Source organism: Atractosteus spatula, chromosome 25, assembly GCF_055471065.1.
Source record: "Atractosteus spatula isolate fAtrSpa1 chromosome 25, fAtrSpa1.hap1, whole genome shotgun sequence".
NCBI classification, from domain to species: domain Eukaryota; kingdom Metazoa; phylum Chordata; class Actinopteri; order Semionotiformes; family Lepisosteidae; genus Atractosteus; species Atractosteus spatula.
Window position 1 is genome coordinate 42846 of NC_142730.1, and position 27278 is coordinate 70123.

Consider the following 27278-nt stretch of genomic DNA (forward strand, 5'->3'; position numbering starts at 1 on the left):
AAAAGTATGCTTTTGTTTACTCCGATAACGAGCGTATTAACAGAAAAGGGTAAAACATTATCACTTTGCACAAACTATATAAACTTAATATGGTCAGAAGGAGAACGTAAAAATGTTTCCAAAATAACCACATGTAAGACTTTTATGCTTAAAATGTTTAGGAAGAAAGTGGAATACTGGTGTGTATTTTTTCTTTAAACTACCAATACCAGCCATATACAGATTACATAATATGTTTATGTTCCTAAATTAATATAATTTATGATCATCAGACACGCTATGCTCCTGTTCTGTTTATGCTCAGCTACTAAAATTTCCCTTTAGTTGTAAAATTCTATATAAATATTCAATACTTAGCAGATTAAAACTTGTACAGTAAAGAGATTAAATGATTAAATCTTTTCACTAACGACCAATGTACCACGAGTGCCCCTGTCGGTCATTTTGCCCACCCAATCACGCACCGCAGTACACCGCAGTGGCTTGTGGGTAGTTGCGTGAGGTATGGGTTTGTACCGTGCATTTTGAATGGCTGCATCTGTATAAAGTTAACACCATAAAAAAACACCACTGATTACATGTTGTGTAACCAAACATAACAGCAACCTTGACAGTAGCTCTGTTTCATTTGGACAAAATAATCACAAATCACATGAAAAAAATAAATTACACTCCTTAAAAAAATTAAAAGTTAATGATACGTACTCTGAGAGAAAAAGGTATGGAAAAGATCCTGTGAGAGAGAAAACTGAATTCCAAGGAGAATGTAATCCGTCATGAGGCTAGAGCGAGGTCAGAGCGGCAGGTCAGGTGAGATCAGAAGCGGCAGGTCAGAAACCCAGGGGGTCACAAGAACAAATAAATGATTTTATCTGATAAGTCAGATAAAATCCCTAACTAGATACGCAGCTCAGGCTGAAGAAACCTTAATAGTGGTAGAGTAAAACCCGAAGCGGAAAAGACTCTCATGGGATCAGGAATGGTAGAGAAAAACCCAGAGCAGATCACACTTCGATGGGATCCGGACTGGTAGAATAAAACCCGGAGAGTATCAGACTTCCATATGATCCGGAATAGTAGAGTAAATCCTGGCTCATATCAATCTTCCATGGGATCCAGACTGGTAGAGTAAAACCCGGAGCGGATCAGATTTTGAAGGGATCCGAACTGGTAAAGTGAAACCTGGAGCGGATCAGGCTTCCATGGGATCCACTGTGTTAGAGTAAAACCCAGAGCGCATCAGACTTTAACAAGATCCGGACTGGAAGAGTAAATCCCAGACCAAATCACACTCCCAAGCAATCCGGACTGGTAGAGTAAAACCCGAGGTGGATCAGACTTCAATGGGATCTGGGCCGGTAGAGTGAAATCTGGACTGGATATGACTTCCGTGGGATTCAGAGTGTTAGAGTAAAACTCGGAGCAGATCACATTTCCGTGGGATCTGGACTGGTACAGTAAATCCAGGTCTGGATCACGTTTCCATGGAATCCGGACTGGTAAGGTAAGACCCGGAGCGGATCAGACCTCCTTGGTATCCGGAATGGCAGAATAAAACCCGGAGCGAATCATACTTCCATTGGATCCGGTCTGGGTTTTACTCTGCCCAGACTTCCAAGGGGTCCGCATAGGTACAGTCAAATCCAGACCAGATCAGACTTCCAAAAGACCTGGATAGCTAGAGTAAAACCCGGAGCGGATCAGATTCCCATAGAATCCAGAAAGGTAGAGTAAAACCAGGAGTGGATCACACTTCCAAGGTATCTGGAGTGTTAGAGTTAAACCCGAACCAGATCAGACTTCCATGGGATCCGGACTGGTAGAATAAAATCCAGACCAGATCAGACTTCCAAAAGACCTGGACAGCTAGAGTAAAACACGAAGCGGATCAAACACCCCAGGGATCCGGACTGGTAGAGTTAAACCTGAACCGGATCATACTTCCATGGGATCCGGACTGTTAGGTTTAGGAAGATCCTATGGAAGTGTGATCCGCTAAACCCAGAGTAGATCACAATTCTATGGATCTGGACTGGAAGAGAAAAACACGGTGCGGATCATATTTCCATGGGATCAGAACTGGTAAAGTAAAACCCGAACCGGATCAGACTTCCAAGCAATCCGGACTAGTGGAGTAAAACTCGAACCAGATCAGACTCCCATGGGATCCAGATTGGTAGAGTAAAACATGGAGCGGATCTTACTTCCATGGGATCCGGACCGGTAGAGTCAATCCTGGAGCAGATCAGACAACCAAGGGATCCAGACTTGTAGACTAAATACTAGTATCCAGATAGACTAGTATCCGAACTGGTAGATCTAAACCCAGAGCAGATCACACTTCTATGGGATCAGGAATGGTAGAGTAAAACCAGAACCAGATCAGACTTCTAAGCAATCCGGGCTGGTAGTGTAAAACCCAGAGTGAATCAGACTTTCATGGGATCTGGACTGGTATACTAAAACCCGGAGCAGATCAGATTCCCATGGGATGTGAATTGGTAGAGTTAATCATGGAACGGCTCAGACTTCCATGGGATCCGGACTGGTATAGTAAAACGCGGAGCTGATCAGAAATCTAAGGGATCCAGACTTGCAGAGTGAATCCTGAACCAGATCAGACTCCCATGGGTTCCTGGAAAAGTAGAGAAAAACCCGGAGCAGATCAAACTCCCATTGTATCCGGACTGGTAGAGCGAAACCTGGAGCGGATCAGACATCCATGGGATCCGGACCGGTACAGTAAATCCCGGAGCGGATTCGAAATCCAAGGGATCTGGACTGGTAGAGTAGAACCTGGAGTGGATCAGTCTTCGAAGGGATCCGGAATGGTAGAGTAAAACACGGAGCAGATCTTACTTCCATGGGATCCGGATGGGTACAGTCAATCCTGGAGCAGATCAGAAATCCAAGGGATCTGGACTCGTAGGCTAAAGTCTAGTATCCGGATAGACTAGTATCCAAACTGGTAGATCGAAACCCGGAGCAGATCATACTTCAACGGGATCCGGAATGGTAGAGTAAAACCCAAACCGGATCAGACTTCCAAGCAATCCGGACTGGTGAAGTAAATCCCGAACCGGATCAGACATCCAAGCAATCCGGACTGGTTGATCGAAACCCAGAGCGGATCAACTCCCATGGGATCCGGACTGGTGGAGCAAATCTCAGAACAGATCAGACTCCCAAGGGATCTGGATTGTAAGAGCAAAACCGGGACATTTTCAGACTCCCATCTGGACTGGTAGAAGGAAACCCAGCCCGGATCAGACTACCATGGGATCTGGACTGGTAGAGGGAAACCCGGACTGGGTCAGACTTCCATGGGATCTTCACTGGTAGTGGGAAACCAGGACAGGATCAGACTTCCAAAAGATCTGGACTGTTAGAGTAAAACTCGGACCAGATCAGACTCCCCAGGGATCCGGACTGGTAGAGTTAAACCCAAACCGGATCATATTTCCATGGGATCCGGACTGGCAGATCGAAACCTGGAGTGGATCAGACTCCCAAGGGATCTGGACAGGTAGGGTAAATCCTGGAGTGGATCAGACAACCAAGGGATCTGGACTCGTAGACTAAAGAATAGTATCCGGAGAGACTAGTATCTGAACTGGTAGAGCGAAACCCGGAGCAGATCAGCCTCCACAGGGATCCAAACTAGTAGACTAAAGACTAGTATCCAGACTGGTAGATTGATACCTGGAGCGGATCAGACTTCCATGGGATTCTGAGTGGTAGAGTGAAACCCAGAGCAGATCACACTTCCATGGGATCCGGACTGGTAGAGTTAAACCTGAACCGGATCATACTTCCATGGGATCCGGACTGTTAGGTTTAGGAAGATCCTATGGAAGTGTGATCCGCAAAACCCAAAGCAGATCACACTTCTATGGAATCTGGATTGGAAGAGAAAAACACAGTGCGGATTATACTTCCATGGGATAAGGACTGGTAGAGTAAAACCCAGAGCAGATCAGACTCCCATTGTCTCCAGACAGGTAGAGCGAAACCTGGAGCTGATCAGAAATCCAAGGGATCCGGAATGGTAGAGTAAAACCTGAACCGAATCAGACTTCCAAGCAATCCAGACTGGTGGAATAAAACCCAGAGCGGATCTGACTCCCATGGGATCCGGACTCGTAGACTAAAGTCAAGTATACGGATAGACTACTATCCAAACTGGTAGATCGAAACCTGGAGCGGATCATACTTCAACGGGATCCGTAATGGTAGAGTTAAACCCGAACCGGATTAGACTTCCTAGCAAGCCAGACTGGTGGAGTAAAACCTGAACCGGTTCAGACATCCAAGCAATCCGGACTGGTCAATCGAAACCCGGAGCGGATCAACTCCCATGGGATCTGGACTGGTAGGGTAAAACCTGGACCGGATCACACTCCCATGGGATCTGGACTGGTAGAGCTAATCTCGGAACAGATTGGACTCCCAAGGGATCTGGATTGTAAGAGCAAAACCGGGACATTTTCAGACTCCCATGGTATTTGGACTGGTAGAAGGAAACCCAGACCGGATCAGACTTCCATGGGATCTGGACTGGTAGAGGGAAACCCAGAGTGGATAAGACTCCACAGGGATCCGGAGAAGTAGACTAAAGACTTTTATCCAGATAGACTAGTATCCGGAATGATAGATCGAAACCTGGAGCGAATCATACTTCAGAGGGATCCAGAATGGTAGAGTAAAACATAGAGCGGATCAGACAACCAAGGGATCCGGACTTGTAGACTAAAGACTAGTATAAGGATAGACTAGTATCTGAACTGGTAAATCAAAACCCAGAGAGGATCATACTTCAATGGGATCTGGAATGGTTGAGTAAAACCCAAACCGGATCAGACTTCCAAAATATACGGACTGGTGGAGTAAAACCCAAACTGGTTCAGACTCCCATGAGGCCGCACTGGTAGAGTGAAACCTGGAGCACCTCAGACGTCCAAGGGATCCGGAATGGTAGAGTAAAAGCAAGAGCGGATCAGACCTCCAAGGTATATGGACTGGTAGAATAAATCCCAGAACGGATCAGACTCACATGGGATTCGGACTGGTAGAGCGAAACCCGGACCAGATAAGACTTCCATTGGATCTTGACTGGTAAAGTAAAACCCGGAGTGGATCAGAATACCATGAAACCCAGCCTGGTAGAGTAAGACCAGGATTGCCTCAGACTACCAAAGGATCCAGAATTGTAGAGTGAGTCCCGGAACGGATCAGACTTCCATGGCATTCGGACAGGTAGGGTGAAACCTAGACCGGATCAGTCTAACATGGGACCAGGACTGGTATAGTAAAACCTAGAGCGGATCAGACTCACATGGGATCCGGACTGTTAGAGTGAAACCAGGACTGTATCAGAATAACATGAGATCCAGATTGTTAGAGCGAAACCCTGAGCGGATCAGACTCCCTTTGGATTCGGATTGGTAGAGTAAGATCCACACCTGATCAGAATCCCATGGGACCAGACTGGTAGAGGAAAACCCGGAGTGGATCAGACTTCCATGGGATCTGGAATGGTGGAGTATGACCAGACCTGATCAGTCTCCCATAGGACTGGACTGGTAGAGCGAAACCCAGACCGGATCACACTTCCATGGGCTCCGGATTCGTACAAATGAGTCCCGGAGCGGATCAGACATCCAGGCTACCTGGATTTTTAGAGCGATACCTGGTCCAGAATCAGACTCCCATGGGATCCAGACTAGTAGAGTAAGACCCAGAGCAGATCAGACTTCCTTGGGAATCAGACTGGTAGAGCGATACCGTGTCCAGATCAGATGTCCAAGGGATCTGGAACGGTAGAATGAGTCCCGTAGTATATCAGACTTCAATGGGATCCGGACTAGTAGTGAAACCTGGACAGGATCAGACTTCCATGGGATCCGAATTCGCAGAATAAATCCCAGAACGGATCAGACTCCCATGGGATCTGCACTTGTAGAGTGAAACCCGGACCGGATCAGACTAACATGAGATCCAGATTGGTAGAGAAAAACCCGGACCGGATCAGACTCCCTTGGTACCCAGACTGGTTTAGTCAAACCCTAAGCGGATCAGACTCCCATGGGATCAGGACTGGTATAGTAAGACAAGACATGATCAGACTCCCATAGGACCGGACTGGTAGAGTAGAACCCGGAGCGGATAAGAATGCCATGGGATCCGGACTGGTAGAGTAAGAACTGTAACATATCAGACTCCCATGGGATCCAAACTGTTAGAGTAAGACCAGGAGCGGCTCAGACTTCCAAAGGATCCAGACTGGTAGAATGAAATCTGGACTGTATCAGACTTTCATGGGATCTGGATTGGTAGAGTAAATCCCGGAACGGATCAGACTTCCATGGGATCCGGGAGGGTAGAGTAAAGCCAGGAGCGGCTCAGACTTCCAAGGATCCGGAATGTTAGAGTGAGTCCCGGAACGGATCAGACTCCCATGGGATCAGGACTGGTAGAGTGAAACCAGGACCGTATCAGATTAACATGATATCCGGATTGTTAGAGCGAAACCCTGTAAGGATCAGACTCCCTTGGGATACGGACTGGTAGAGTAAGACCCAGACCCGATCAGACTCCCATGGAATCTGGACTAGTAGAGTAAGAGAAGAAGTGGATAAGACTTCCAAGGTATATGAACTGGTGGAGAAAAACTCGGAGCGTATCAGACTTCCATGGGATCCAGAGTAGTAGAGTGATACCCGGACCGGATCAGACTCCAGTGGGATCCGGACTAGTAGAGTAAGACCCGGAGCGGATGAGACTTCCCTGGGAACCAGACTGGTAGAACGATACCGTGTCCGGAACAGACATCCAAGGGCTCCGGAATGGTATAGTGAGTCCTGGTGCGGATCAGATTCCTTGGGATCTGGACTGGTAGTGAAAAAACCCGGAGCGGATCAGAATGCCGACTCCCTTTGGATCCGGACGGTAAGACTAAGACCAGGAGTGGCTCAGGCTTCTAAAGGATCCGGACTGGTAGAGTGAAACCTGAACCGGATCAGACAAACATGAGATCTGGATTAGTAAAGTAAAACTCAGACCGGATCAGACTCCCATGTGACAGGACTGGTAGAGCGAAACTGGGATCGGATCACACTTCCATGGGACCCGGACTATTAGAGCAATACCTGGTCCAGATCAGACTCCCATGGGATCTGGACTGGTAGAGTAACACCCGGAGCAGATCAGACGTCCCTGGGAACCAGACTGGTAGAGCGATACCATGTCCGGAACAGACATCCAAGGGATCTGGAATGGTATAGTGAAACCAGGACCGTATCAGAATAACATGAGATCCGGACTGTTAAAGCGAAACCCAGACCTGATCAGACTCCCATGGGACAGGACTGGTAGAGCAAAACCCGGACCGGATAACACTTCCAAGGGATCCGGAATGGTATAGTGAGTCCCGGAGCGGATCAGACTCCCATGGGATCCGGACGGATAGAGTAAAACCAGGAGCAGCTCAGACTTCCAAAAGATCCGGACTGGTAGAGTAAGAGAAGGAGCACATCAGATTTCCAAGGTATATGGACTGGTTGAGAAAACCCAGCAGATCAGACTTCCATGGGATCCGGAATGATTCAGTGAGTCCCGGAGCAGATCAGACTTCCATAGGACCCGGACTGGTAGAGCGAAACCAACAGCGGATCAGACTCCAATGGATTCCAGACTGGTACAGTAAATCCCAGAGCGGATCAGACTGCCTTGGGATCAGGACTATTAGAGCAATACCTGGTCTAGATCAGACTCCCATGGGATCCAGACTAGTAGAGTAAGACCCAGAGCGGATCATACTTCCTTTGTAACCAGACTGGTAGAGCGATACCCAATCTGGAACAGACATCCAACGGATCTGGACTGGTAGAGTAAGAGCAGGGGCGGATCAGACTCCCATGGGATCCGGACTGGAAGAGTAAAACCCAGAGTGGATCAGACTTCCATGGGATCCGGATTAGTAGAATAAATCCCAGAATGGATCAGACTTCCATAGGACCCGGACTGGTAGAGCGATACCCGATCCGGATCAGACTCCCATGAAATCCTGACTGTTAGAGCGAAACCCTGAGAGGATCACAATCCCATGGGATCCGGATGTGTAGAGTAAAACCATGAGCAGCTCAGACTTCCATGGGATCCGTTAAGTTAGAGTGAGTCGCAGAACGGATAAGACTTCCATGGGATCCGGACTTGTAGAGTGAAACCCGGACAGTATCAGAATAACATGAGATCCGGATTGTTAGAGGGAAACCACTGAGGGGATCAGACTCCCATGGAATCCGGACTAGTAGAGTAAGAGAAGGAGTGGATCAGACTTCCAAGCTATATGGACTGGTAGAGAAAAACATGGAGCGGATCAGACTTCAATGGGATCCGGAATGATTGAGTGAGTCCCGGAGCGGATCAGACTTCCATGGGATCTTGACTGGTATATCGATACCCGGTCCGGATCAGACTCCCATGGGATCCAGACTGGTAGAGTAAGAGCAGGAGCGGATCAGACTTCCAAGGTATATGGACTGGTAGAGAAAAACCAGGACCTGATCAGACTTCCATGGGACCCGGACTGGTAGAGTGAAACCCGGTCCGGATCAGACTCCCATGGGATCCAGAATGGTAGAGTGAATTCCGGAGCGGATCAGACTTCCTTGGTATCCAGACTGGTAGAGTAAGACCCAGACCAGATCAGACTTCCTTGGGATCCAGACTAGTAGAGCGATACCCGGTTGGGATCAGACTCCCATGGGATCCAGAGTGGTAGAGTGAAACCAGGACTGTATCACACTTCCATGGGATCCGGACAGGTAGAATAAATCCCGGAATGGATCAGACTTTCATGGGACCCGAACTGGTAGAGTAAATCCCGTAGCTGATCAAACTTCCAAGGGATCCAGGCTGGTAGAGTAAAACCCAGAGTGGATCAGACTTCCTTGGGAAGTGTTTACAACATATATCAGGATATTGGGTTTTAGGGTTACTACCTGTATGTATTAAGTAGACTTACAGAACAGTTCTGCCATTCATTAGTGGAAAACAATTCATCATAAAATTTAAAAAAATAAAATGCAGGAGGATTACACTGTACTAAACAAAGTGCTCCACATTAAATTGAAAATTCTGATATTTCAATTGTTAGGAATATTAGCAATTGAGTTTGTATACAAAAGACCTTTGGAATGTAACCTCTTGCCACAACAACAAATCTTTATGCTACTGACAAATAGGCAAAGATGGTGCCATTCAATGCTGACTTCTCCCATGTAGCTCCCTCATTTATGTTGTTTATTTACGTGTCTCGTTTTATATGCAAAAAATACATGTGCGACCATTACATAGACTGACAAACACTCCTGGACTTGAGATTCAGAGCTCCAGATCTAGCTTCAGTGAATTGAAAGTGCCCGTTTTTTTTGTGAAGCACAGAGCAAACAGGGACATGACCGCAAAAGGAAGCGGGGTAAGAGAATCCACGTATTAGCGCAGATCCAGAAGCGTGCCTGCCGGTCCCTCCTTTCCAGCATCCTGCTTGCAAATGTGCAATCACTGGACAGTAAGATCGATGAACTTCAGTGTCACATCAACACTCGGTGCGACTTGAGAGACTGCTGCATCTTCTTTTCACTGAAACCTGGCTGAAACTCAACGTTCCCGATGCCACTGTACAACCCGCTGGATTCACACTGTATAGAGAAGTCCATACAGCTGATTCTACCGGCAAAGAGAAAGGAGGTGGAGTGTGTTTCATGATTAATAATCTTTGGTGTAGTGATGTAGAAATCCTCTACAGATGTTGCTAATCTAATCTGAAATACCTCACTGTTAAATGTAGCCCTTTCTACCTAACAAGGGAATTTACGGCTGTTATTATGACTGTTGTGTAAATTCACCCACATGCCAATACTGAATTGGAACTCAGCGAGCTGTACAGTGTCATCAGCAAATACGAAAACACGCATCCGGATGCTGTTTCTATTGTGGCGGGGGACTTTAACCACTGTAACCATAAAAAAAGTATTACCAACCTACTTTCAGCACCTCTGTTCCCACTAGAGGGAATAACACACTGGACCTCTGCTATACCACCATTAAAGGAGCATACCGCTCCATTTTACGACCACATTTCGGGAAGTCTGACCACGCCTCTGTGCTCCTTCTTTCTGTTTACAAGCAGAAGCTAAAGAGCGCTCCCTGCAGTAAAGACTGTGCAGTACTGGTCAGACACTGCTGAGCAAGAACTCGCAAACTGGTTGGTGTATATTCAAAGATTCGTCCACTGATCTAAATGATTATACAGAGGTGGTCACATCCTGTGTCAACCATTGTTTGGATAGATGTGTTCCTACCAAGATCCGGATATATCCAAATCAGAAGCCCTGGATGAACAAAGACGTTTGCTCTAACCTTGAAGCATTGTCTGCTGCCTTCCAATCAGGTGACAGAGAACTGTATAAAAAATCAAGGTATGAGCTGGAGAAAGCTCTAAAACTCACAAAGCAGGTATACAAGGACAAATTAGAAAAACAGCTTAGGGCGACTCAAGGCACATGTGGCAAGGCTTTCCTCCACTGAAGCATCTCTACCAGATGAGATGAACACCTTCTACTCCCGTTTTAAAGCTCAGAACACCGAGCTGCTATCAAGGCTCCCTGTGAACCAGGGGACTTTTGTGTTACAGCTCTGAAAACATGAGGTGTGTAGAGCCTTTAAGAGAGTGAAAACCCACAAAGCAGCTGACCCAGATGGTATCTCTCTATACACTTTGTTCACCTACAACTGTACAGCCACTTACAGTAGCAACCACATGATCAAGTTTGCAGATGACAAAGATGCTCCACCAACAATCTGGCCCTTAGTCAACAACACAAAAGAACTTATTGTGGACTTCAAGAGACCAGAGGGAGTCACGCCCCAATCAGCATCAATTGAACAGCAGTGGAAACTGTCAGCTGCTTCAGGTTCCTCGGCCTGCAGATCTCCATCATCTTGGCTTGGTCTAACATTGTAACCAGTCTGAAGGTGGCACAACAGCGCCTGGAAGCAGTTCCTCATGACCTTTTACCACAGCACCATAGAAAGTGTCCTCACTAGGGGTATCACTGTGTGGTAGAGCATTGTGGTATGATGTAAGTGTGTATGACAAAGACACATTACAAAGGGTTGTGGCAAAGATCTCATCAATCGGTGAAATCTACACCATTCACTATTGCAATAAAGCCCTATCCATCATTCATGATCCCTACCATCCTGGCCACAAACTGTTCTCCCCCCGGTGCTCTGGCAAACGGTACCGCAATATTAATGCACAGACTAGACTTAAGAACTGCTTCTACCCTATGACGCTACGCATGCTCGACAGCTAACTGCAATGCCTCAGACTCAATGCACGTCTGCATAGTCGACCATGTTTTCTTTTACTACTACATATTTATTGTTCTATTTGTTATTGTGTTTTTAATGTTCTATCTATATTGAGCAGTGTTATCTGCTGTACTGTGCATGTCCAGAGAGATGTACACGAATAAGAATTGCTATGTTCGCATGGTAATAAACTCCTCTACTCTACTCAAATTACACAATTTCCTAGTCTACATAGAATCCATTATCTGTCTATGCTGGAAAAAGTATGTGAGCCTTTAGATTTAGTAACTTGTGGAACCTCCTTCAGAAGCAGAGACCTCAACCAAACCTTTGCTATAATTGCTGATTAGTCTGTACAGAAGTTTAGGGGTATTTTGGCCCATTCCTCTTTACAGAAATGTTTTGGTTCATTGACATTTTTGATTCACTGATCTTGCATGAACAGTTTGCTTCAGGTCATGCTGCAGCATTTCAATTGGCTTAAGGTCAGGACTCTGAGTTGGCTATTCCAAAATATGAAATTACCTCTATATGAAATCACCACTTGTCTAAGCCATTCTGTTGTAGATTTACTCCTGTGTTTAGGATCATTGGCATGCTGCATGACAATGTGCTGATTGTTCCAAAGCAGAACAACACAGCTATTTTGCTGGACTAAAGGACAAACAGAACTGCCTTGTGAATTTGACTTGCATTCACTTTTAAACTGTTGCTCAGAAATGGTGGAACCATTGTCTAGTTTCAGGTGTATGAACCACCTGCTAGTTATTCAATTTTAATCTGGCCTAGGTTTCAGGATGCCCAGGGAGAGAAAATGTTTAAATTTAAAACTTTCCCAGCTTGACAGCTTCATGAACAGATGAAACAAACTATGAAAGGAGTACCAACACCACTGGAAAAAAAATGACTTTATTATTACTAAAGAGCTCTCACAAGTTATTCCTGCATTCTGAAACGTACACATGGAATGAAGGATACATAAAAAAATATCAAGGGAATTACCAACGATCTTGATCGAGAGCACAACGCCCTGCTTCCTCTCCAAACACATCCTGTTTTATTCAAATTTGATTAAATTCATCAACTTGAGTATAGGGCAGGGTTGTCCATTCCTGGTCCCAAAGAGCTGGCGCGTCTGTGAGTTTTCATCTCAAATCAGCTCTTAATAAGCTAAATCAGCTGCTTATGGATTTATCTGGACTAACATCACAGATTTTCCCTGCTCTTCACATGCTGCAGTGTTAAAGAGACACACCAGCCCTTCAAGACCAGGATAAGACACACACTGGTTGAGGAGGTACCAAAAAACACCAAATTTCAAATAATTGTTCCAAGGATTTGAGGGATGACCAAACAAAAACTAGCTGGATTGTGGCGTTCCTAGTTCTAGCTCCCTTTCTAAAATAAATACAGGCTACAAACCAGCAACACTGTATCTGCTTTCCTTAGAGAGAAAGCCAAGAAATGCAGCCCTTAAAGAGACACTTGTTCTCTCACGCACACACACACGCCGATCTTGCTCTATCGCAGCCCCAGCTTCTTCTTCTCCTTCTGTTTCTTCCTCACGATCTCCAGGTTGCGATCCTTCCACATGCTCTTGCGCAGCTTGATGGGCCGGCTTCCCACGTATTTCCCTAGGTTAGAAAGATCAGAGTGACAGGGAGAGAAATGAGAAAAGTGGACAGTGAGAGTGAGCTTAGCAGCAAAGCGAGCCACAATCACACAGCAGGGACACAAAGAACAGGACCACGCATGCCTTGATTCAGGAGAATCACACTCCTGTTAGGCCGTCTTATTGATACTTTGGCACCGATGGGGAAGGGTGCGGTCATGCGAGATCCCGTTTGTCTTTGTTTATTTTTTTACTTTATGTTGTTTTTTGCAATGCTAACTGCACACGTTGTTTGTTCGGTGATTAGATATGATCGACAAAACACTTATGACATAAGATAGACTATTGGCACAGTTAAAATTAGACCAATAATAACTGTTGACCACTTGGACTGTGGCGTTTTACCTGTACCTGGAAAGAGGCGGCGTAGCAATCGTCCCCCACTCCCAAGTATACGTTTTGCTAATGTTCAGTCACTGGACAATAAGCTGGGTGAACAGAGAGCAAGGCTTGCTTTCCAATGGGACATTAAGAACTGCAATGTGCTGGCGTTTACTGAAACATGGCTTGACAAATCTATTCCGCACTCCATCAACCTAACAGGAGGATTTTCTATTCACCATCAGGACAGAACAATGGATTCAGGTAAGAGCAAGGGTGGAGCGGTGTGGTTCATGGTAAACAATTCCTGGTGCACAGACCTGGAGATTATTTCAAAGTTATGCTCTCCGCATCTTGAACATCTGACGATAAAATGTTGCCCTTTCTAGACGCGGACCCCAGGATTATTGTTCGCACATACCCAAATCAAAAACCATGGGAAAATGGCGAAATACCCGCTAAGCTCACAGCTATTAAAATAGTTAAATACAACTATAGAGTTAAATTAGTTATATTATCACTGCTGCAACACCCGGATCACGTGGAATGGGATATGCACCATTACAGACTATAAAGCACAACCCAGCTATATTACATAACAGTCTGCCTTTCTTCCTGATGAGCTAAATTCATTCTATGCTCGGTTTGAGGTCAATAACACAGAACCAGCCAAGTGGATCTCAGTAACCCAGGGCGAACATCCACTCATTGTATCTAGAGCGGATGTGTGTAAAGTTTTTAAAAAGACTAATTCACACAAGGTTTCTGGCCCTGATGCTATCCCTGGCCGTGTTCTGAAGGCATGTGCAGACCAGTTGGCAGATGTCTTCACGGACATATTTAATCTTTCCCTTGCTCAGTCCACAGTTCCCTCCAGCTTTAAGAAAACCATCATTGTTCCTGTTTCTAAGAAACTTAGAGTTAGTTGCTTGAATGACTACCACCCTGTTGCACTAACATCAGTTATTATGAAGTAATTCTAGCAGTTGGTCAAAGCACACATCATCTCCTCACTGCCTGACACCCTGGACTCATTGCAATTTGCATATCATCAGAATAGATCAACACAGGATGCTATCACTACTGCCCTTCATACTGCCCTCTCACACCTGGATAAGAAACTGCCCCACCACATTACCTGCCTCATCACAACTTTGCAACACATACTTAGATTTTTTTTAGTTCTAAGATTGGCAACATCCGGCATCACATTCTTTCCACTACACATATCATTTCCATACCTCCTCCCTCCTCATCCAACATCTCTGGTTCCCTTCTCTCCAGCTTCTCTCTTCTTGACTAAGCATCCCTCAATAAACTAGTTACACGCATGAAACTCACCACATCTGTTTTAGATCCCATTCCCACCACTTTATTTCAGTCCTGTTTCTCTTCTCTCTGTCCCATTGTCCTCAATATTATACATCCTCAAAACTATATTATAGTCCTCAAAACTGCTGCCATTACCCCCCTGCCACAAAAGCCTAACATGGCTCTCGACTATCTTAACAATTTTAGCCCCATCTCCAACTTACCCTTTCTTGCTGAAATTCTAGAACATGCTGTCACACTTCAGTTACATAACCACCTCATGACAAACAACCTTTTCGAACCCCTCCAATCTGGCTTCCGTCAACTTCACAGCACAGAAACTGCCCTGATCAAAGTCACTAACGATCTTCTAATAGTTTCTGATTCTGGTTCTCTTTCTATACTCATCCTTCTTGATCTCAGTGCTGCTTTTGACACTGTTGACCATAACATCTTACTTTCTCGTCTTGAGACTGTGTTTGGAGTTTCTGACACTGCTCTCAAATGGTTCAAATCTTACCTCACTGATCACTGTCACTTTGTCTCTCTCAATGGGTACAGGTCCAAAATTGGTCTTGTTAAGTCTGGTGTCCCTCAGGGCTCAATACTTGGCCCCTTGCTCTTCAGCATTTACATGTTCCCTCTTGGTCAGCTTTTAAGATCACATGGCCTCAGCTTTCATTTTTATGCTGACGATACTCAAATATACATCCATACCAAACCTGACACTGATGTGGCTGTCTCTATTCTATCTAATTGCATCTCTGACATAAAAATTTGGATGACTCAAAACTTCCTTCATCTTAACTGCGACAAGACTGAAGTCATGCTTATTGGCACCCCCCATCAACTTCGTAAAGCCAGTCCTGTAACCCTACCTGTAGATGGTTCTGTACTTGAGCTTCAATCAAAATTGAAAAACCTTGGGGTTATATTCCATTCTGGCTTAACATTCAACCCACATGTGCAGCATACTGTCAAAACATCTTTTTTTTACCTTAGAAATATCGCTAGACTATGCCCTACGCTATCATTAACTGTGGCTGATCAACACATTTGTGTTCTCTCGAATTGACTACTGTAATGCTCTACTCGCTGGGGTATCTAAATCTACTCTGAACAAACTACAGTATGTCCAAAATTCAGCAGCCAGAATCCTGACCAGGTCTAGTGCAAGTGTTCACATTATTCCTGTCCTGGAGTCCTTGCACTGGCTTCCGGTCCAATTCCGTGTAGACTTTAAAATCCTCATGCTCACCTATAAGGCTCTGCATGGCTTGGCACCTCAATACCTGTCTGAACTATTATCGCCCTACTCCCCACCTCACAACCTTCGCTCTTCTAATTCTGCTCTCCTTACTGTCCCCCAAGCCCGTCTACATTGTATGGGTGACAGGACCTTCTCCTGTTATGCCCCCAAGCTCTGGAACTCTCTCCCCAAGGATATCAGAGAGTCACCTTCTCTAAACTCATTCAAATCCAGACTCAAAACCCTCTTCTTCAGAAAAGCCTTTACTTAACTGGTTCCATTCTTCACCCCTCTGCTTTTCTTAGTACCACCATCCACGGTCTCCTCTATATATTGTAATTGTGTTTTATCTTGTGTATTCTTCTTATTTATTGTTGTTGTCTTCCCGTAAAGCGCTTTGAGAAGCCACCTTTAAAGGCGCTATATATAATAAAGTTTATTATTATTATTATTATTATTATTATAAAGAACAGGAGGCACTTATTTACCCATAGGCTGGCGAGAGTGTGGAACAAGCTGCCCAGCCTCATTGTTGAGGCTGATATCCTGGTTTCGTTCAAAAAGAACGACTGGATGAGATCGTAGATGAATAACTACCCAACAGGTCATATGGGCCAAATGGCCTCCTCTCGCTTGCAACCGGTCTTAGTTTTTCATGCGAGGCACTGGCTAAGCATGTAAAGATCAGCAGCAACAAGCAACAACAGAGACACTGCTATAGAGCACCATCTGACAACAGGGTCTCACCGTTCATCTCCCGCATGGCACGGACGTAGTCGTTGGGGTCTTTGAAGCTGACGAAACCGTAGCCCTTGGTCTTGCCCGTGCGCTTGTCCCGCACGACCTTGGCCTTGAGGAAGGAGGGGTAGCGGCTGAAGGCTCGGCCCAGGATGTCGTCGTTCACTTCGTTCCCCAGGTCCCCACAAAATATCCGGAAGTCATCTGAGAGAAATTAGTGGATTAGGAAGAACAGGTAAGTTCTAGTTCTGAATGTTTTCCGCTGTATTTTTTTTTAGTTGGTGTCCAATTATGTTCGGCTACACAAGGGAAACACCTTGCAAGGAGGGAAAGTATAATCAGCAGGATTTGTGATCCAGACTCCCTAAACTTATGCTATGTTTTCTCTGTTGGTGCACTATTTTTTGGGGATTGCTTTAACTGGTGTGTCAGTAAGTCCATCGCGGGCCTGCTGTATCTGTATATATCAGTGGAAGCTGTCGCTTGTGTTGGAGTGAGTGTCAGGATATACCTGGGTCCCACTCCAACAGGCTCTGGTCTTCCCAGGACGTCCCGGCAGCAGTACGGATACAGCGCTTCACCTTTTCTTGCTTCCCCTTCTTTTTGTCTTCTGTGCTGCCATCTACTGGCTGGAGGAGTCAATGACAGCACATCTGTATTGGCAGCAGTAGTGGCAGTACCACCGATGTCCCTACTGGATTACCAGCTAACAATATAATAATGGTGTGACAAAGGGATCTCTGTCACCGTCAACGGACAGTACAGTACACAACACACGTTATCCTACTTAGATTACACACATTCATTTTCCTGTTAGCTAGCTCGGCTAGCGGATTCTCATTTCATACACGCAAAAACATAACCACGTTTACTTCGGAATCAGTTCTGGTTATTTGTAGAGAATCAAACACACACTCTCAAGTAGTGCTGGGCGATAATTCGATAACGATAATTATCGCAATATAATTTTCCGCGATATAATTTTAACAAAAGTTCAATAAATGTTCGATATATGTTTATGCTTTGCGCATGCGCACAAAATACTGCACTAGTGTGTGTTGCAGACTGGGCAGCTAATGTGGTGTTGTTTATCCACACGGTGGTGGCTGACAGGATTGTAGTTAGAGTGGAGAAATGAGCGACACTGAAGCAAATGCAGTGCTGCCAACGACCAGCTTGAAGGACGATGACATCGTCGACAGAAAAGGTAATTCAACTTCGGTAATTTGGAGATATTTTAGCTTTTTACGATCAGACATAAAACAGAGATCTTTAAACATTCCAGTCTGTCTGAGCCATCTTCTATGTGCGTTTTATCACACTGCAGTATTTAATATTTCTATTAAGACATTTATTTTGTAAATTTTACTCATGCATATTTTGACATAAAAAAAGACTTAAATACTCTCTACCTCAGATTTGTTTAATGTTTCTGCTGTTTGGCAAGTGTTTGTTATGTTCTTAAAATAAAGAGTTGTTTAATTTACCAATTAACTGTCTGGTTTCTTCAACTTTCACTCAGGAGAAAAAATCTCCCTTTAAACTTGAAAGAAATAATGATTTGACATTCATCGTGATAATTATCGATATCGACTGATATAAAAATTTTTATCCTGATAATGTTTTTGGCCATATCGCCCAGCCCTCGATTGGCTTTGTAGTGTCAACGCTGAGTGATGCATGCGCATATCTTCCGGTATAGGAAGTACCATTTTGTATAGATACAGTTAAAATGAGTAAAATGTTTTGTTCGTGATTCTTTGATTTGTATATTCTGTATAGTCTATTGTTAAAAGATTATGAATGGATTGTTATGTGGGGGAAATGATCAATTTAATGAGATGATAAGTTTAACTTTAATGTGAGAATGGTAGGGTCCGAGGGGGCTCCTTCGTTAGGCCAGGGAAGAGTTGGCTGATAGGACTTGAGTTTAGTGGGACTCCTGGCTTAAATCTCTCGGAGGACGGGTTTGTGCATTTTTGTGTATTTTTGTTCTACTTGTTATTTTTGCACTATATATAATTGTTTGTTGGTTTGTGGGGAAGCACTGTCCAAATAAACCACCACTTTTGCACCTAAGTGCTATTGCGGCTGAGCCTTCATTATATATTAAAAGAACTCACTTGGGAACCCCTCCAGCCCTCCCTGTGACAAATTGCTTGCCAGCTGTCTAAATTCCTCTTATAATAATGGTACAATAAGTTATCTTTTCTTCGCATTTTAGCTTCTACTCCTGCCCCTTAAATTATCACTCCCTCCATTATATCATATTTAGAACCCAGCAGAGTTTAAATTTGCCATGGGATCTCAGAAGCAGCAATCAACAACAAGCACAGCAATATTAACACAGTACCTACCAGACTACTCCAATTTGTTTGTTTTGTTTAAAGAGTTTCCTTGACATTTCTTCAGTACAGTGCCCCTCCCTTTAAATTTAAACAATACCAACACCAAATAATGGTCATTGACAATGCCTTAATGATTTTGTTCTTTACAATTATTACTGTAGTGTCCGTCTACATTCAATGTTGTCTCTCTTGCCCTCAAACACTCCAGCCTTACAACCACTCTCCGCCCCCCTCACCCTCTCAGCTCATACCTCGGTGTGTGCGGGCTCAGGCTCCGGCATGCTGGGACCGATAACGGCTTCTTCCACGGTGGCCTCCTTCTCTTCCAGTGTGGCTCCCACCGTCGCTGCGTGCTGCTCTGCAATCGAGGCTGTGAGCTCGTCCTGTGGGGAAAGATGGAACACATCGGCATGCAGAATCAGGGGGACACCCTATTACAACAACCCCTCCAGCATTGTCCCAGTGGCTGTGCCACATCGGAAACAGGAGCACGGCAAATAGGAAATGAGACCAACGTCCCACACCCAACTGATGTGATGTTTTTAAGATTCCCAGTTTTCTAAAAGATGCATTATTCACAATGATTCATAAAAGAGAGAGGCAAAGTGGCACAGTGGTCAGATGTGCTACCTTGCAGACCTGCTGTCGGTGTGGAGTTTGCATGTTCTCCCCATGTTCCCTTGGTTCCTCCAGGTGCTCCGGTTTGGTTCCACAGCCCAAAGACATGCTGGTGGGTTAACTGGCTTTTGGGAAAACTGGTCCTAGCGTGAGTGTGTGTGAGTCTCTGTGTGTGTCTTGTGATGGACTGGTGTCCTGTCCAGGGCGTACTCTAACTTGTGCCCTTGTTTTCTAGGATAGGCTGCAGCTCCCCTGTGACCCTGTACTGAATAAAGCAGTTAGAATATGTATGGATACATAAAAGCATTATCCACTTTTGCTGGTGAATACACATGTGCAGGTACAGAAGTGAGTGAAAGAGATGTGGGTACCATGCGCGCCTGCTTCTGTGCATGGCTGTCCACCCTCTTGGGGGCTGGGGGTAAAGTGTAGACAGTGGGCGCGGCCTGGATCACGGTGGGCGTCAGCTTGGGGGGGGCCTGGACCACCTGCCTGGACACTGGGACCATCGGCGCCATCGCACCAACCTGAGAGCAGAGAGAGAAAACATCAGGAAGAGGAAGGAAAAGAGGTGGGTGAGGGAGAGACAGAGAGCAAGAGGGAAGGGGAAGAGTTAGAGAAAGGAGTAAGAAGAAATATTCCACCGAAAGAAAACGGAGATGAATAGACCCATAGGAAGACATGAGTGAGAGTCGACACAGAGAGAAAGGTAGAAATGGAAGGATAAAGGTTGAAGTTGAAAACAATTTTAAAAGGTTTAAAAGAGATGGGAGGGGGAGAAATAAGAGAGCAGTGAGGAGAAGTGGAAAAGGAATGAAGGGATGAGAGTTTGTGATAGAGAAAACTCAGCAGGAAGGAAGTATGAGAGAAGGAAAGGAGAAAAGGGAGAGAAAGAGTAAGTTAGTTATCAGGGTGTTTTAGAGCTCAACATATTCATCACACTTTAAGAATTTTGGGCACAGATGTTTGGTCAGGATACTGAGTAAATATCTTAGGTAACAACACTAAAAGCTGTAACGAATACACAATAATGAATGACGTTCAATTCTGATCTTCCCTTTAGAACCTGAGCACACTCTCTCTACTGACACTCATATCTGCAGGCTGTGGAGCTGACCGTCTGCCAAATATCACCAGCTCTTACCTCGTTTTAGATTTTCATCACAGAAAGTGGTTCTTAAAGCAAGAGGCAGCAATATAGTTACACGTGTGCATATATAGTACAATATTATACAACACACAGCTGCAGAAGATGCAATTTTAAAATGATCTGAGCAGCGTTTTCGACAGCATGCAAAGCCTGATGTGACAGCAGTGCTGGTGCACTTACTTATTGCGTTTTTAAAAAAACAGCCACAAGACCCACCGGAGGCATCGTGCCCATAGGTCCCATTGCACCCAAGTGGCTCATGGGGTGCTGGTGGGGGCCTGGCATCGGGGGTCCCATCATCATGGGTGGCGGAGGAGGGGGGCGGGGCAGCGGAGGAGCCATCATGGCCTGGGGATGGGGGCCCCTCATCATGGGCATCCTTTGAGCTCCTGGAAGAGATGCAGGGAAATCCAAGTTAGGAATTTAAGGTAAAGATAGGTAGCAGGTGCACTTGTCATCGACGGCACCCGTTTGGATTTGGTTAGGTGGAGGTTACAGGTTAGATGACAAAGTTGTAAAGAAAAGGTATCAAGCAAAGCAGATGTCTTACCAATCTTTTGCTTGACCAGTTTTTGCTGGTTTTGCTTTTGATGTCAATAATGTAACATACCTGCAGAGCAGTAAATCGCCTTTCAGAAAAATCAATACAAGATATTATTGTGCTCTGTTCCACCCATCAATGACTCAAGCACCAAATTACCAGTATGGCCCAACAGCTTGCACAATACTGAAATTAAAAACACAAGCTGTGGCTCACGTTAACTTCAAAGACGCTGAGTTAGGGGCTTCCAAAATTTAAGACAGAGATGTTTAAAACAGTGTTTAATTTTTACAGCTGTGACCTGATAAACTTATTTACTTTAGCCAGTTAATTACCCTCATAGTACCTGGATTTTGGGGGAGCTGATCAGCAGTATAACTGAACACCTATGGTTTTTCTTGCCACGACTGTGGGGGAATCGCCTAACAATCTGTTTAAATATGATTACCGATGTTTTAAAAACACCTAATTAGAAACAAGCAATTGTTGCAAGACACGCCTCCCTGTGAAGACACCCGCACCTTGATGGGGAGAATGAAGAAGGGCTGACAGGCTGCTCTTACCCACCTGAGTTCAATCTGTGACAGGCAGGTACCTCTTAGAGCAGCTGGAAGGTGAAGTCAGAAATACCATTCTAGTGCCTATGGCAACCTGTACGTTGAACCTCAATGTTAATCCTAAATGTATGCTCAAAAGGCTTCTCTAAACCAAGAAGAAATTGTAACAGAGAGAAATTTTCTGAACTATAGAAGCTGCTTGTAAATGTTTGGGCAAAGATAATGACAAAAGAGAAAAAAAAACAGTTTTTGCATTTTTTTTTCTGGAAATGGCCTTCTTGTATCCCCACACGTCCACTGATATGCCACAGTTTCACGGGGTGCCCTGAAAGCCCCCCAGACGCATGAACCCAGAAACTACCCACATGACGCCCTGAAGGCCGAGGCCGGGCTCTGCGATTGTGTCAGGTCGGCGCCTTTATCAGTCGGGCTGTCCTGGAGCCCCAAAACATGCAGAATGTTCTCTAAGCTCAAAGAATCGAAAGCAGGATGATCCATAGGACCTGACACAGTTACAGATATGTCATTCATGCAAATATAACCAAAGATGGCAGACCAAAGTATTCAGAGTTAATTCACTGCCAAGAATACTTTCCAGTTGTTGTTGTTTTTTATATCCATTAGTAAGGAAAATATGCTGCACAAATACGCTGTGTTTCTTCAATATCTTTCTTTTCTTGAAGCACAATGGTAAAGTCCACACAGTGGAATACAGTCTGGCTTGGGTAAGCGGCGTGTGTCAGTTCTTGTGGATAAGTGTGTGTCTCAGGGGCGTCGTCCTGCAGGCAGGGTTTCCAAGTACCTGTTCTCTGCAGGATGTGGGGGACGAAGGCAGGTCTCATCACAGAGGGGGGCCTGGTAGGGGGTACAGCTGCAGGGACAAGATCAGGAGGCAGGATCGATACATTTTTAAAAACAGTCCTTTAACACAACCATCAGCATGTTACCAGTGACTTGCTGTACACCACATTGAATGGTCCTGACAATTTTCTCCTCTTTAAATATATACTCACAATAAAAGGCTCATATTTGGGATCTCGGCAGTCCTGCTTTGCTTCTGTTATCATTTGTCCCCAGACACTAACCTATCAGCAGGTCACACCTGCATGCCCCCTGTCTCTCTCGGCTCTTACCTGGCCCCACGAATGCTGGAGGTGGGGGACCCACGATGGCGGCAGCCCGTGCCTCCAGGCTCTGCTGGACCTGGGAGAGAGGGAGAGGGTTAACAGGGAAAGGGTCGAGGAGTCAGGAATAGTGTGTAACACCTGGCAGTGTCAACATTTCCAGCTTCAAAACGAAGGGAATGTCCAGATTCTGTGATCAAAGAAATCAAGTTTACCTTGGTTCACCTTAAGTTTTACGTAAATGATTAACTGTTAATCAACAGTCCATATAGAAACCATACAATATCAGATCAAGACAGAGGAATAAAAGATAAAGAAAAAGGACAGACCACAAGAGAGAGAGGAGACAGGAAGAGAAGGAACTTGAAGCTTGGGTCATCTGAAAAGACCCAATTGGAGCCGAGTATTTGAACCTCTGTTCAAGTTGTATTGCATTTAGTTTAGAAGGCAGCTTATTTCTTCTTTGGCCTCTGTAGGGATTATTTAAGGGTCAAATACTTGGTAACAGTCTGGGGTTTTCTGGATAGTCTAGATGCAGGTCTCTGAAATGCCTTGTGTTTAGAATTGCACAAAGAGAAAACATAGTGTTGTATGTTTATGTTGTGTGTAGTGTACTGTCAATGTTAATACATATTTGTCTAACCAAGCATGCCTGAATTATTACTCTTTTCACCAAAGCTGTGCCAGAGCATAAAGAATTCACATGCCTCTACCTATACCAACCACTTGGGTATAGTCTTGGAAAAATCTTTACAAGTTGGGGGTTATGATTAATTATTTTACTTATTGAATAAGCCACTCGGTCAGCTCCTGCTTATTCTCCATTTTTGTAACCACTCTTTTGCAACAACAGTAACAACTAAAACAGACTTTACAGCACTAGGTGACAGTGCAGAATTATCAGCCTGGACCAGACTGTATGGTAGACTGCACACGTCACGACGTGCAGTAAGGCGACCCACCTGCTGGTAAGTGTTGGTGGCGATGATGGGCCGCACAACTGGAACAGGTGGCGGCACAGCGGGTATGGCAGGCACAGCTGGCACAGCCAAGGCGACGGGGATGGCCTCCACCACAGGAGCCACAGCTGGCACTGACACAGGGGCACCCAACACCTCCTGCTCAAACCTGGAGAAAAAAGTATAAAGGGCCTCACTATAGAACTGAGTCCTGGATGAGGCACAGATCTACAGCGGGTTCTAGTATATCAGGAAAGTGGAGGTGCTGGATGTCTTATCCTTGTTACTTTATTTTAAGCATAGCTGCCCAGATGGACATCATGTCTTAGAGCATCTGTACTCAACCAAATCACTAATAGAATTGAGTCACCAGGGGCCTAAGTGGGTAAAACTCAAAAACAGCCTTTGTCGTGGAGGAAGAGGAAGAGTATACCCACAGCGCCATCTCAGCCTCCATCTCCTTCAGACGGTCCTCTCCAGTCTTGACCGCCATTTTTCATCGAGTCCTGAAAACAGAGACAAACCAAATCTGCAATGGGTTCAAACAGAGTGCAGGGTTCAGTCAGAACAAACATTGTTCTTCATGTTTACAATGTAATTCTCCTGCTGCACCTCCTTGATCTTTAATTAGCTGACTGAGGTCCTTGAAGAATGAGTAACAATTTGTGAAGCCTTATATTCTGAAGCTAGAATGCATTCTGTGCTGGTGTTGACATATACCAATCCTTTTTCCTAACACAACATTTTATCCTTTCTATGATGAAACAGAAGTGTTGATTGCAGCTTGAAATTATTATTTAAATTTTTAAAGGGAATTTATGGCTGTGGGCATCAGAGTATGATTTTGCAGAGACTGACTTCCTCCCAGGGCCATTTGCAATAAACTTATTTCAAAACTACACCCTTCTGCACTGTGATTTCTTACATCCCCACCACAGGTTTCGAGAACGGAGCTACTCTGCAACATGTCTGTTCGCACGGACCTGTGAAACAGGGACAGCGGCTGATGGAGGTGCTGGGGTTCCAGATTCTGCTCCTGGCTTTTGTACCAGCCCAGCACTCAGCTACACAACTGAACCCTTACTGACTTAACAGGAGGATTCATTTGAACTCTCAGATAGTTTTCAGCTATTAAAGAGGTTTTTTTTTCAGTATTGCATTTCAAAAGTAAAGTAAAACTTTTGAGTAGAAAAATAAAACTTGCAAATGTTCAAAACAAACAACACATCAGTTCAATGAAGGCCTCAATCAAGTAATGAAGCTGGGCTGGAATAAAAACCAGCAGGTGTGTGGGCCTGCGGGACCGGAAGTGGGACCCCTGAGCTAATGGACAAGACACCTCACGTGAATCAAACACTGTGTTGGAATGTCCAGGGCTTCAGGGTGGAAGGAGACCTCAGTAACAGCACTGTGGTCGGGGGACACCAACACATATTTCTCACAGAGAAGAGTCCATTTCAGCTTCCACGCCCCTCAAGCAGATTAGTGCCAGGAAGCTGCTCATTTTAGAGAGGTTCTTGACAAGCTGGTGGTGCCAATCTCAGATGCACAAGGAGGCAGCAATGAGGGCAAACACCCGGTCTCCCCAAAACCAGATGGTTTGCACCTCAATGGCAGACTCATGCAAAAGGCAAGACAATTTGTAACAATCAAACAACACCCCCCCACACACACACAAATGCTTACTCACTCACTTCACTGATCTAATGAAATATAAAAAAGGAAACTCCAGCCCAGGACTCCTGTGCCTCCCAACATGCGTTTTAAATCAACACATTTCAGGAGCTCTGAAAGGACAAAAAGAGCAAAATACATTTATTTTTTACAATAGGTAAGGTAAAAAAAAAATAGTAAAAAAAAACAGAAAATCCCCCAGACGGTGAATCCGATTCCACTGCCTCAGACTAGGCATGATGAGACACAGCTAAAGATGAAATTGGAAACAATATATCTCCCGAGTTCGCTTAATACCGAGGGAATGTACAACAGCCGTGTACACGGGCAAAGGCATGCGGTTACACTACTTAATCTCAATGGTTGGTGTAACCCCAATGCATTCACACGTGAAGACAAGGCTTTCTGCTTAGAACCGTCGACACAAAAAGAAAGGAAATCAGGTCTTACAGATTATGGAAAACTTCGCTTCATATTGGGAAATATTTTCAACAAAACTAGGATTAATCCCCAATCAAACTGTAAAACACAGTATTACCACAAAAGTAATATGCATGATAATTCTGATGTTATTAATTTAAAACCTTTCCATATAAACACAATTATCTGCTGTATTTGATAGAAGTACAGTCACCAATTTCCCACTCCCACTCCGACCGGGCCGAATCAACTCGAATTAGCGTTTCCCTACAATCCTAAAAGTGTTTTCTGCGAAATATGCTAGACTCCCAAAACCGTCACCTTAAAGACGACTCTAATCCGCTCTCCAAACAATATTCAAAATCATTTTCGGCAGTTTCGTTTCCCCGCAAAACATTAATTCACATACTTTTCTTGCCGATTGTTTTCAGCTTTCCAGCACAGTTCGTCTATGGCGCGAACAATTGACGTCACTTCTTATCCGATACGTCATCGCTGCGCCCAAACTGTGTCCCAAGACACAAGCTGTCTCGCTGAGGTCTGCAGGGGATCAGGTGTCCCCTTTCTGACTTTGTGTCACAGGGGGTCTCAGGAGCGCCCCCAATGCGCCCTTCTCTGAAGTCCGCTTCGGGGCTGGAGGGAATCATTTTTTAAGTTTTTATTTTAAACATAAAAAATACAAAATAGGAGATAACATTAAAACATTAAAACAGACACAGAAATAGACACACTTCACAGCCAGAGGAATTCACAATTTTAAAGGCTGAAAATTAATCTTTTTACATATTTCCATAGTATGTCTTGCCTTTTGATTATTTAAATTTATAATAATTTAAATAATTTAAATTTTAAAAAGGAATTCTACCTTAAAAGCATTTATAAAAGCAATATGCTATACCCCGCATACGCCACTGCGGTAGGTCGCAGTAGGACTTTTACTGTAAATTTGCTTTTTACAGTACATACACTTCCGGATCATTCTTATTTCTACTCATTGCTGTCTACACGCTGCTTGCTTTCTTTTCTGGTTGGCTGCTTTAGTAGACGCACGTTGTAAGTTTTTCTAATAGAATTTGTGGATGCAGTAGATATAAAAGATAATAAAATGCAGTAATAATTATATTAGGTACTTGTGCAGTTCATATTTTATACCTTCTTGTATCTCCTTTTGGAATACTATGTTTAGGAATATAAATTGAAAATTAGTTTGGACAATT

At 44.6% G+C, this 27278-nt stretch overlaps 1 protein-coding gene across 3 annotated transcripts; it reads right to left on the reverse strand.

Moving 5' to 3' along the window:
* Positions 1-12272: 12272 nt before the first annotated feature.
* On the reverse strand, positions 12273-26550 carry rbm42 (RNA binding motif protein 42). 3 transcript variants are annotated; one of them, XM_088905467.1, is made up of 12 exons: positions 26471-26550; positions 25662-25754; positions 24405-24473; positions 23971-24136; positions 23018-23087; positions 22687-22755; positions 21003-21175; positions 20008-20163; positions 19270-19401; positions 17182-17299; positions 16680-16874; positions 12273-13013 (listed from the first exon to the last, which is right to left on the reverse strand). In XM_088905467.1, the coding sequence occupies exons 3-12, from the start codon at positions 24458-24460 to the stop codon at positions 12901-12903; spliced, it is 1248 nt and encodes a 415-aa protein (XP_088761593.1). In that variant the 5' UTR covers positions 24461-24473; positions 25662-25754; positions 26471-26550; the 3' UTR covers positions 12273-12900. The 3 variants fall into 3 exon arrangements, with proteins under 3 accessions (XP_088761593.1, XP_088761594.1, XP_088761595.1); XM_088905468.1 differs by having other exon boundaries at positions 25658-25754; XM_088905469.1 differs by lacking the exon at positions 25662-25754 and having other exon boundaries at positions 26471-26528.
* Positions 26551-27278: the final 728 nt, after the last annotated feature.